General features: G+C 36.6%; 1 protein-coding gene across 1 annotated transcript in view; it reads left to right on the forward strand.

Moving 5' to 3' along the window:
- GPC5 (glypican 5) overlaps positions 1-13,539 on the forward strand; it is a 1,180,201-nt gene that overhangs the window by 590,105 nt on the left and 576,557 nt on the right. The window contains exon 7 of the mRNA XM_037057549.1: positions 5,205-5,361. Within this exon, the coding sequence (XP_036913444.1) occupies positions 5,205-5,361 (157 nt within the window). The remainder of the gene's footprint in view (positions 1-5,204; positions 5,362-13,539) is intronic.

A 13,539-nucleotide genomic window follows, 5' to 3' on the forward strand; every position in this document is an offset into this window, starting at 1 on the left:
TCAGGGCACATGCCTGGGTTGTGGGCCAGGTTCCTGGTAGGGGACACATGAGAGGCAACCACACATTGATGTTTTTCTGCCTCCCTTCTCCTCTGTCTAAACATAAATAAATCTTTTTAAAAAGAGCACTGGAGACAGGGTAAACATAATAAATTATTTTCAAAAATTTTTAATAAAGAAATTAAACCATATTTATTTAGCATCCACAACGTGGAAAGCCCTGTGGTCATGCTGGGGAGTCCAAAATGATTAAGTCATGATCCCATAGTGGAGAAACTTACCCTTATCCAGAAACGTGTAGCTTATGCCCAAGTAAGTTAATTGTCAATGAATGATTCACAGATGGGAAAGATCAGAGAAATATTATGGACTGGGGAAAAAAGGTATTTAAGTTTCAACTTGAAATTAGGTACAATGTGATGAGTTGAGGAAGAGCAAAGAGGGTAATCTACATGGAGGAGAAACAAGAATTGGAAGTGAGGAGGCTATAAAGCATAGACAATGGATAAAGGATAGACAATATAGACAATTGTCTATCCTATAAAGGATAGACAATATTACAGACTTTCAATTCACACAATGTCTCTGACAAACACACAACGCTGTGTGGCAAAATTTAGGTGCTGGGAGGGCCATGTTCAGGTACAATTCTTCTAAAAATATTTTATATGGGATCTTGACTGCAAGCTAAATTTGAACTTCTGGGGGGACTTCATTTGCAGAAGTATGTCAATGGGTATAAGTGAGCAGAGGGGTTAGTTTGCTTAATTAAATTTGGAGTCTCAACTGAACAAAATTCCTCATGAGTCTTTAATTCATGGATGTCAAGACGGGGCCATGGTATGAATTTATCCAGCATTTTACCGCCAGATGCCTCTCTGTGCCTCATCTATCTGGTCTGCTCTCTGTTGTCCAGACACATGTTGGAACCACTGGGGTTTGATAGTAAAGAGTCACAAGGAGTGTTAAGGTAGAGAAATGACATGGTGGAAGTAACCTGGTGGTGGCAGGTGAGAGAGACTGATGTCCCCCGCAGAGAAGGGATTGGGAAGATATGTCAATAGTGGAGGCAAATGGTTCTATTTTAATATACAAAGGGATGGAGTACATTTGATATCTAGGCGCTGCTTAGAGATGAACGACAGAGTAACAAGGGCTGCAAATAAAGGCTCGAGGGTAATTTGTAGTCAGATGAGAGCACAGTCTGTCTGGAAGTGTTCCCAAAAAGAGACTGGAAAGAACAGAGGATTTACAACGTTAATTAAAACATCATCTTTTGGCGGGGGCGGGGGGGAAGGATGTGTGGAGAAAGATGAACCAACTTAGAAGAAATCAAAAATAGTTTAGTCCCAAAGGCATGGGATTTTGAATAAGGATCTTACTGTGAAAATACTATTATTTTTGTTGATTAGTAGAAATTTGATGGGAATTTTCACAACATATGCTCCTTTATGATTGTAAGGTAATGTAGCAATCATATGTTATGTTTCATTCTGAGAGAATGAAAGCAAACATCTGTAGATGTGTGATGATTGAGAACTAAGACATTGAGTCTTGCAAGGCAGAACCTTCATGCAGAGGAGACAGAGGTGCTGATGCTCCAGGAAGGAGATGGAGTTACTGGGAGTCTCGGAGCGAGGGTCACATGGGGTGGTGGATACACCTGGAGAAGTTGATCATAGAAACAACAGTCGTGACTCTCTTTCTCAGAGACTTGGAAAACAGTGAGAGGGATTGTATAAAAAAGCAGAGAAACTGAGAGGTGGAGAATAGGCCAAATCTAAGCTTGTTTCTGGAGGTATAATCTTCCCAGTAAGATACTACCTATGAATATGTTGACCATTTTGTTAGGAGGAATACGTTAGAGTAGGGTGTAACACTCATTTTCATCAGGGGCCACGTCAGCTTCATGGTTGCCTTCAAAGGGCCAAAATAATTTTAGGACTGTATAAATGTAACTACTCCTTAACTGTTAAGGAGTTGAAATTATATTTGACCCTTTGAAGGCAACCGCAAGGCTGATGTGGCCCCCGGTGAAAGTGAGTTTGACGCCCCTGTGAGAGAGAATCAAAAGAAACCAGACAAAAACATTACCCAAGATGTGAGGGGCCCATTTGGAACTTAAAGAGTGAATTCATTTTCTGTTGCCACACAACAGATCACCACATATTCAGCAGTTTAAAAATTCCCATTTATGAACTCCTATTTCATAGTTTAGAAGACCCAGTGGGCTCACTGCTCAGGGCTTTCTGCTTAGGGGCTCCTGAGGCTGCAGACAAGTTGCCAGCTATGCCTGAGTGGGGAGAATCCTCCTCTAGGCTCAGCTACGTTGCAGAAAGAATTTGGTTGTAGGACTGAGTGGTATTGCTTGCAGGCTGCGATGTGTATCACTCTCACTCCTAGAGACAGCTGGTAGTTCAGTTCTTTGCTGCAAGACTTTTGGGCCTCTTTCACAGGCCCTCCCTCTCTCACAGGCCCCCCCACCCCCACCCCCACCCCTCACAGGCCCTCTCAGAGCACTGAAGTTTATACCTTCAAGGCCAACAGCATGATCAAGAAAGTCAAAAACTCCTTCCTCCCTCTGCAGGCTTCACATCTCTCTGATTTCTGCTGACAGCCAGGTCAAACTTTCTGCTTTTAAGGGACTCACGTGATTACATTAGGTCCACCTGTATCATCTCTCTTTAGATGAACACAAAGCCAACTGATTAATGACCTTAATTACATTCGCAAATTTCCTTTTGCCGTGTAATGTGGTGCATGTGATGGAGACATCATATTCACAGCCCCGGGGATTAGAATGGAAAACTTGGGGGCTAGTTTACAATTCTGCCCACCATGAGTATTTAAATTAAGTTAAAATATAGTTTTCTATAGTTCTCTTTTTAAAAAAATGTGAATTTATGTATCTTAGATATTTCTCAGGTCAAGTCAATGATCTAAAAAAAATGTAGAAAAGAGAGCAAGGGTTTTTTTCAATTGTTCTCCATTATCTTTATCAATCACTATAAACAAGTGAATCATTCTCTGGCAGTTAATATATTTGATTGCTTTCACCCCAAACCAGTTTCCTAAAGTGGTAAGTTTTGTTTTGCATGCACTATCTTGCGGTTTGCATTTCTGAGTTCAGACTCAGTGGGTTGGGTCTTCCTGACTTGCATAAAATAGCTGTTCTTTCTGAGACTCCATCTTTGTTTTGCCAAGGTACCAGGAAACCAAGGTGGTGACAATTAGGGAAGTAAAGGGAAAGTCAAGTTGAAAGGGACATCAATGTTGAGAAAGAACATCATGGCCCAAATCATAACCTGTCACCAGAAAGTTGGGCTTTTGTTGTACTCGTCAGGTAATTCTTAGAACAATTTTAACCTAAGTCATGTAATTGAATTCTTTATCAAATAATTCTTTCAATGAATGTACTGTGTATATTTAAGTAATATTGTAATGGAATATATAATAAATTAGATAATAATAATATATTCAATTTTAATGTCCTAACACCAGGCAGAGTGTTTTGCGTGTACTTTCTCTCACAATAAGAACAATGTCCCAGGTATATTATTGTCCCTATTTTAGATACAAGGGAGCTGACTTAATCATTCAGTAACTTGCACAATGCCCAATGTCTCATGATTAATGTATGTCAGTATCAGGATTCAAATCTAAGTATTTTGGACCTTAGTGATGAAGCCCTTTATGATTATGCTAACTTGCAAAGGGTACATGTTATCAAGTAATACCATTATCTATCCTTTCCTTTTCCGGATTCTGAAGTGTTATGTGCTATTTTATATATCTATATCTTCCCTACAGAAAGAAACATGCATATCTGTTCATTAAATGTAGTAGCTTAACATTGTCTAAATCCCTGAGACCATCCTTCTTTTTAAATGTAATACCTATTAATAAATACGGGGAAATGCTCTTACATAGAAATGAATTCTGATGAGAATTTAAAAATTATTGTCAAGTTGTTTTAGCATTTCATTTTGGCTAGGGAACATACATTTTAAGGAATTGTAATATTTCAGAATTTATGATGATCTTTTTTTTAAATTCTGGAAGCTGGTGAATTGTCAAAGTGTAGTTGCTTAGAGTAAATGTCCTTTAAATGCTAAACATATCTGTTTTAGGTATACTGAGATTATTTCACTGTATGTTTTTCAATATGAATTGCTCTCTTTGGGTTGTATGTTTAATTATTGTCTGCTAATCAATACTGCTGTTTAGGAAGTCCCTGAGAAGTAACAACCATAATACTTCCATAAAATACCCTGAGATTTTAAATGCCCAATAGGTGTTCAGCTGAGGTATAGTTCATTTATAAAATAGCAGTACCCTCTAGTGCTCATGCTTAGTCACATGTTCTCCAAAACTGCCTGAGAGGGGTAAGTATCATATATTGGATCATTGTACTCAGCTTTTGAAACGTTCTATTATTTATAATATCACCTTTTTGAAAAGGAGTTCAGGCATTTATACTATTATTCAAAAGTATTACCAGCACTCTTGTGCTCTGGGGAAAATGGCTATTCCATCTATTTTGCTCATAAAAGTAAATGAAATACTTGAGAACCAAGAAGTTGGTTAAGTTTCTTAAGTTATCTGTAGAAATGGAGATAGGACTTAAGTCTTTTGTTCCAAGGTTTAGTTCTGTGCTATACACATTGGACTACATATTTGATTTAAGAAACTTTAAATAAGCTCAAACTGTGTATGTCCAAAATTCCAGATTCTTTTAAATGAATCTTTTCTGGAACAATAGTACCATTTTAGTAATCTACTGTTGGAGAAATTTTCGATTGTTGGTTTAAACACAGCACAATATTATCATCCAGTATACTGCGAAGGGAGTTGTGTTGTGTTGGAGTTTGACATCGTACTTAAATATTGTTCATTCAGAAACAAAGGAGTCTGTAGCCAAACTCTCCATGACCAAGAAGACCTGGTTTTATTTGCTTTTCAAGTCTTTAGCACTGAGTGAGTATTCAGGTCGTAGCTCTTTTGGCTGTAAGACCTTGCTTATTATTTGTTATTATTTCAGGGTTTTTTTCCACTTTTCTTGTAGACTTGATTTGGTAAGGTGTCTACATTAAGAGAGTGCACCTACATAAGAAAATAATTCTAATTTCTTCATAGGTTCCTGAACAGCATTCTTAGATGATTTGAATTCGCTCTGAATAAATGCTTTTTGTATTCACATTTAGCTGTTACAAGGCAGGTCCCCCAAACCCGACAAGTGGGAGCTGCCCGTGGGCAGCGGTGGCGGCGTGGCTGAGCAGGGCAGTGGGGACTGTGATGATGAGGACGGCTGTGGGGGATCAGGAAGTGGAGAAGTCAAGAGGACACTGCACATCACAGACTGTAAGTGTGCGAGGCTAAGCCCATTCTTAAGGAACTGATTTAGAATTATCCATAAGGATCATTATTACCATGAATTTAAAGAGCGACAGTGGATTTAGAAGCATGCATGAGGAGTTAGAAATGAAAATGATCCTGTTTTTCGTTATTTAAGACCTACATTCTTGGGGTTTTCTTTGTTTTTAACTGATGGCTTTAAATGGAGATAATATTTTTGTGTGAAAAGCTAGTGACTACTTGCTCGTCTGTTCTAAGATTTGTATGTTTTCAAGAGGGATAATCCTCAGGGCATGAAGTAAGTAATAACTAGTATGATGGATATTAAGTGTATATTGGTAATTAATGTCAAACTAGAATGGATAAGCCCTCCTGAAAAAACAAATGCTGCATTTTAATATTATCATGCCACAATACCAAAATATTTTATTTTAGTAAATACTCTTCATAGTCAAATGACAATGAAATTAGTTAAGAATATGGTTAGTGGTAGTTTTCAAAAAACTACTTGGAATTACTCTCGCAGATTTTGTCTTCCAAATATGCTCACCAATCTCACTTTCTTCTGATCCCATGGGTTTGATAAGCAATTCTGTTATAGCTGGCCTGGTCAATACCACAAAAGATGGAGCTACCAATATATTTTTTAAAATCACCAAATAAATTTCTTTTTCCTGTGTTAAACATGCAAAATGAGGAGTATGGATGATCTGCTCTCCATTGCTGTGTACCTGTATTTGTTCACAAGGGTGAGACAACCAAGTTAGCAGCTGAGAAATAGGTGGGGAAGGTACGGTACCCAGAACAGCTATTGATTTGTCTGGGTCAAACCAAACACCTGTGCCTGTGCGGAGGTAGGTCTGACAGTCCCGCTCTTAGTCCCCACAGGTTATTTTGGGCCAGTTGGACACGCCGTTCCATTGAGGGGAGAAGAATTTACTTAATTTCTAGTTCTCTTGTCGTAAGTTTGAAGCACTTCCAATGCTTCAAGCACCAATGCCTCGTCCCTCCTAGGGTCTTATTTACCAGCTAAACATTAGTTAAAGAAATGGAAACCAACAGGGACGCAAAATCAAAGGGACAGCTAATATGAAGAAATGTGTTTTTCTGTTAAACACAGTAATAAATGTAATGTAGAAGGTAAGCGGATGGGATTTTTTACACTTGGAACAGCCGTTGAACAAAAAGCCACAAAATTCCTCAATGTGTTCATACAATTTTTTAGTGAAAATTAAACATCTTCTCTTGTAGGAACATATAAGGATATGTCTTCTCGTTATTGGTTTTGATGTAGTTTCTCACAGGAAGGAAAAAATGAAATCAAAACTCTTTTTTTCCTACGAGTTAAAATATCCTCCACTGTATTTTTGAATTATGATACTTGTCTATTAGGGTAATGTTGAATAATCTCACATTTTCATTCTGTCTTTAGTATTGATGTGTGCTATAATTTTATTGCCCTTTGAATATTAAGTCATAAAAATTATTATAAAGATAGCTTAGGTTGAAATTTCATTTTAATATAAATTGTGTGTGTGTGGAATTAGTAATTTTATAGAGATTCTTTACTCCTAAAATTATTTATAAGCTGAAGAACTTGTCACGTATTAATGGGTGCCCCCTTCTTGGCTTGTTTCCCAAGAGAAGTGGAGAAAATGGAGGATATTCAGCAGCTAATAGTTTTCTCCTAGAACTGTACTTGTCGAGGTGGAAAAATGAATGCTTTACTTCAAAACCCTGTTTTCAGTTACTGCCAAAATGGATGGGTATGATGCCAGCAACTCTCCGCCAGAATTGGGGAGATTTAAAATATACGTGGTTATCAGCGAATCCACATCTACTATAAGTGGTTCACCTATTATGTTGCTATGAGTTTATAGCTGTTGCCTTTCAATTTTTAATAAGTGGCCAGGAAGCCATTCCGGAGAGCAAGGTGAGATCTAGAGAGACAGGGCAGGTAACTAAGGGCAGGGCGGGTTTCTATTTCCATAAGGCACAATACGATTTCTCCCATGTTTGACTCGTGTGATGTGTTGGTAAAACCAATCAACACATAGTTTTACACGGTCTTACTGACATTAAAATATTGTCCTATAGGAAGTTTAGGAGGGTGCTATCTGTGTTTAGAACTTGAAATAGGCCATGACTTCTATGTTACATTGATGTGTATTCTGTGTAGAATACAACATAGGTAGAACACAGTTCACGCGTCACCTAAAAATAAGTTTATGTGTTTATTTCTATATGTAATTATAAGGACTAACCGTGCCATGTGACTTTGATGATTTTGCTCAAGTTGTGCAAACGTTCCGGTTGTTAAATATTTTACTAATCAGATTGTCACTTACACTGATTTTCTGTCCCTGTTTTGTTCGTGTTTAAGTCAGGCAGCACAAGGGCCTGTATACATCGATTGACATAGTTTCATAGCCAACACACTTAAGGACCTGTAGGTATCACTGTGTTTTCATCACCAGTGATATCAAATAATTTAACAGTGTTTTAGCTTTTTAAACTCTCTTTATTTGTATTCCACCTGTAGACTATTATTAAATGTGAACTTGTGTGTCTTGTAAAATGCAGCCATCTATACTACTATGTTATGTTCAGTCTTAGAAAACTGAAAATACTTTCTTATGTCAGGAGAATGAGTTTAAAATCCTCATGTTAGAGAAATTTATTTTTTATTTTTGTTGTATTGACTTGGGCTCACTTATATAGGTAGGTATATTTCACTAGTAACCTCAATCGCAGGATTGAAATGGTTTTAGACCATCATTTGCACTCACCTATGACACCTGACGTCTTCTCAAAGTAGCTAACTAACTTGGTTCCAAACACCAGTGGGAAAAGCTCTGTTAGCCATGCTGAGCAAACTGTCACTACCATCGACACTTTTATGACTATTTGACTATTCTTCTAATGTCCCCAAATTCTGATAGTTTCAAATGTTGAAAAACAAACCAGAAGACTACTAAAGCCAGGCTGTAAGAGAACTAGTCAATGTGTATTTTTTAAAACTTGAAGAAGTAGTGCTTGCAATTCATAGACGATATTAAAATTTAATTTGCAACAACTCTATTTTTTAAAAAAATAGATATAAACCATGAGAAAACTAATTTTGATCAGGTGGTTCATGGTGATAACCTCAGGCAACATGAATTTAATCACACGTTGATTTAGATACCAATTTTCAAAAATAGGGTAATTTTAAGTCTTTGCCTATTGTCATATTCATCATTGCTCATATAGTATTATGTAGCATGCTTAGCTATTTAAAAAGTAATATTACTTTAACTGAGAAACCTGTAAATGAAAACTAAGTCTGGTAAGGGTGTGTTTATATGGCTTGTTTCCCAGGGGCATTCTCAGCATCCCTACAGAATGGTTATGACAGGATGTGTGAAGATGCGTGTCTTCCGAGTGCTGACACGGCAGTCTGATCCCTAGGTGCTCTGGCTTTACCTTCTCTTTGGTCACCCTAAGTCTTTCTTTTTTTTTCTTTAAAGATTTATTTATTTATTTATCTTTAGAGGGGAAGGGAAGGAGAGAGGGAGAGAAACATCAATGTATGGTTGCCTCTCGTGAGTCCCCTGCTGGGAACTGGCCTGCAACCCAGGCATGTGCCCTGGCTGGGAATCGAACCGCGATCGTGTGGTTCACAGGCCCGTGCTCAATACACTGAGCTACACCAGCCAGGGCTCAAGTCTTTCTTTATAAAGAGTGTTTATCATTAGATTCTTCCTATCTCATGAGTGGTTCTTTTCCTTCTCTTTAATGGGTTCTCCTCAGTCCCCCCACATTCTAAATATTTTAAGAATTCAGGACTCAGAGGTCAACTATTCCCTGTTCCACAAACTGCCTATTACATCATAATAGCAGTAATGATAGGGTACCCTGGTCCACTGATATACTCTCCAGTTTAAAAGCATTCCTCTAAGTGTTCTCTCAGATAGTAGGCTTAGCAAATCAGAAAGTGTTACATTTAAATGGGATTTATAAATAGAGGGATAACGACTTGGAATATCAAGTTACTAGATCTAGAAAAAATTGTTGATTTTTTTATAGCGCAGAATAAATAGAACTTGTCCATTCTACTGTTTATGTTGTACTTTGGATTTGTTACTTAGTAACTAACCTTGGATCAGCCTCTAACAAATACGTCTACATCATAGTACTACAGTGACCTTGGAAGAGAATAGTGTATTTCATGTTCATAGTAAAATGACCTTGGGAGAGAATAATACATTTTACATGAAACAGTAAAATAAAAATACTTTTTTAATCACTGAGAAAAATAAAGGTTCCTGATTTACAGTTGAGCCTTGAACAATATGCATTTAAATTGTGATGGTCCATTTATATATGCAGACTGTTTTCAATAAATACATACAGCACTGTAAATATATTTTTATCTCATTTATGATTTTCCCCCAAACATTTTCTGCTTATTTTATTATAAGAATACAGTGTATAATACATGTAGCATACAGAATATATATCAATTGATTGTTTACATTATTGATAAGACTTTTGGTCAACAGTAGGCTATTAGTAAAATTTGGGGAAGTAAAAAGTTATATATGGATTTTCAACTGCATAGGTTTGGTGGGTCTAAAATTCTTGTTGTTCAAGGATCGACTATATTTAGTAATATAGTAGTTCCTCCTTATCCACAGTTTTCTTTGGGGGTTTCAGTTAGCTGTCAACCACATTTTGACATACTCAATGGAAAATTCCAGAAGTCATTTATAGATTTTAAGTTGCATGCCGTTCTGAGTAGCATGAAGAAATCTCGCATCATCCTACTCCATCCCATGGGGGTCGGTAATCATCCCTTTGCCCAGTGTGTGTCCAGTGTGTGCTCCCCACCCATTCGTCACTTAGTAGCCAACCTCGTGATCAGAGTGACATTTTCAATAGGGCAGTGCTCTTGTTCCAGTATCCTGTGTGCTAGAGTAACAAACACTACATCATGATGCCTAGTCATTCATCTCGCTTCGTCTCATCACACAGACATCGTATCATCTCATATCCTCACAAGAGGAGTGAGTACAGTGCAATATGATATTTTGAGAGAGACCTCTTATCACTATAACTTTTTCATAGCATATTGTTGTAATTGTTCTATTTTATTATTGTTGTTAATCTCCTACTGTGCCTAATTTATAAATTAAACTTTATTATAGGTAAGTATGTATAGGAAAAAATTGATATATATGGTTTTGCTATTAGCTGTGGTTTCAGGCATCCCCTGGGGTCTTCAAATATATCCTTTGTGGGTTGGGGGAGAACTATGTACGGAATTGTAGAGTGAGTGAAATTTCTTGGCTTTTCAAAGTTATTTTCACCATAAATTACCTTCATTTCAAAATTTCAGGGAGGCATAGAGGTTAGAAAGAACACAAAAATACACAAGGGACATTTTCTTTAGAAAATGGAATCTTTTTTTTCAGAACTACTATCACTATGTAAATTCATATCATGTAAATTATTTTGTATTATATTGTTTAGTATGTGATTTTTAAATTTCCAATACAAATTATTTCAAACTGGTGATGCAAGCATATAAAATTTATTTCCATTAATAACAGTTCCAAATATCTATATTAAAAGTATGTGCATTCTTTATAAAATTAAAGTGTTACCAAATTTGATTAAAATAAAGTATATTCAGCTTAATAATTAAATAGCTTGGTGTGTTTACTTTATTCAGTTACAGTAAAAATCATTTTTATAAGGTTACTTAGATTAGAACTTTTGTGACATCGTGAAAATAATCTTGAATAATGATCTATACAGAGTAAGGCAGAAGCAGGTTTATACCTTTTCACATGAAAAATAATACAATAATCATAAATAAAAAAAGAATAAACTGCATTTCGTGTACTCACAACTGTAAACCTACTTTTGCCATGCCCTGTATTTTACAAGTGCCTAATAGTGAAAGGTTATATAAAACCAGGCATGACAAACTAATAGAAAAATCCACAAAGGAACAATCACGTTGAACGTGGCATCCACTGCAGCTTTTATACTACTGATGAAAATTATAATACATAAAAATGAAATATATGTCTAAGTTAAATACATTTCAATTAATATGTAAACACTGTGAATGTTATTCTGATTATACATTTCCATTTTGGTGTCTAAATAATTCAGATGGGTACTGGCTGCTTGCTATTTTGTTAACGAGATTATTTAATGGATTCTGGGTATCTAATAAATCATCTAAAATCATCTTTCAGTCTTTTGAAAAATTATACATCACATTCATGAATGTGAATAATAGAATTGAAATAAAAGGGTTTGTCCTTGAATGCCCAAGGAATGATTTTCATTGCTTTGGCTCAGACACAGAATTGATGCTGAACCACCGAGGTGAAAAGGAATGACTTATTATTTAAAGCTTCAGGAGCTTTCTAGCGTGCATTCCACATCAACCATCTAATCTGAAAAAGTCATAATGAAATCTATGCCTCACCAGAGGGCATAAAGTAAAGTTGTGGTCTGTTCCACCTAGAACGAAGTTAAGTAGAGCTCTGTGATCTATGAGAGAAGTCAAAAATTAAAACTTAAGAACATATCAGATCTATTTTATCATGACTTACCCCAAGTCATACAGGTGTCAGTAAAGCCAAAATCAAACCCTATTCATATTCAGGTCTATTTTTATATCATTTTGTCGCAAATAAACAGAATGGTTACCAAAACGGCTGTAGTCTCCTCAGGATTAATTGATAAAATACATCCTGTAGGAACAAAGTGGATATACTTTGGGCTCTTCAATAACTTCCATACTTCTGCTGTGTAGAAAGAATAGTTTCATGTGGCTTATTGACCAATTAAGTGCTCACTAACTTTAAATAATTAAAATAAATAATAGAGGATGTGATCCGGGCCCCAAGCTTCTCAAACTCCCTTGAGTATGCAAATATGGATGCACAGCTGTCTTGGGGCTCTCATTAAAAAGTCGTCTGAGACATGGGGGATCTGGGGTGGGCATCCTTCACGTGCTCCCCGATGATACTGTTGCTGCCGATCTTTGGACCATATTACAAGGAGCAAAAATGCACGCCCTTGTTTATTACAGCACTTACTTATTATTATCTCTAAAATACACCTCAAAGAAGCAGCATGAACTCACAAAACGCAATACTACAAGAAAGCGTCATAGGCATGAGGATATTAGAGGCTATAAAACCTTTAGGCTGCCAATGGTGATTTATCCCATATGATTTTTGGTGTTGGTCTCAGTTTGATTGGGTTTAACTTTGAATTTACTTTATCTCTATTTTTAAATGATGTTTCTCCCTTTTCGTCTTTTTTGATAACTGTCTCCCAAATTTTTCTAAATGTGATTTTTGATTTGGTGTTTTACATATACTTCTTAGCTCATCTTGAAATGGCACATTAAAATCGTGGGCTATATTTTGAACATGTCTTTCTAGCGTGCTTTCACTGTAGAAACAGTAGCAGAACACTATTTGTTATGACCTTATATGGGTTGATGGTAAACTTTTTCTGTTGCTTATTTTTATGTGAATTTCAATTTTCTCAATTTGTAGAAGGAGGTTTGGTGCAGATAGATTTTCTAAATTTGAGTTCAGACACCCATTATTTTCATACAGTATTAAAAAAATGTGGTGACTAGATTTCTGAGCTATTCTAGCTTGCCCTCTCCCCTGTATTCACTCAAGTTTTTTATTTCCTTATTCCCCATTGTTCTTGTCTCACTAATTCTTGATCCCACTTCCAGCAGTTTCTCCTCAGACCCCTCAAAGATAAGAAAGACTGGCCAAATTAGTTTTAAGAGCTTCAAAGGTTTAGGAGGATCCAGCTCCTTCAGCCACATACCAGGGTCTTTATACTCATTCACTGTTACAATAAGCAACTCTTCCCCCAATTCTCTGCTGACTTCAAGGAGTACCTGCTGGCTATTTTCAACTCATTTGGTTTCAGCTCTGTAATTTGCTATGTTGTTTTCAGTGCTTTCTCTGCATTCATGATGATAACGTGCAGGTTTTGAGGCTCTGGGTAGCATGTCCTCCATTTGTATTTTGAGGTTCTTGAGGGTATCTCATGAGATGGGTTGAGAATGGCATCATGGGATTTTGACTTCACCATCTAATTGTTTATTTTATGTGGGGATTTGGGAGCCTCCAAAAGCTACACTGCAAG

Source organism: Sturnira hondurensis, unplaced genomic scaffold (genome assembly GCF_014824575.4).
Source record: "Sturnira hondurensis isolate 20B ecotype Veracruz unplaced genomic scaffold, ASM1482457v3 Scaffold0009719, whole genome shotgun sequence".
In the NCBI taxonomy this organism is placed as follows: domain Eukaryota; kingdom Metazoa; phylum Chordata; class Mammalia; order Chiroptera; family Phyllostomidae; genus Sturnira; species Sturnira hondurensis.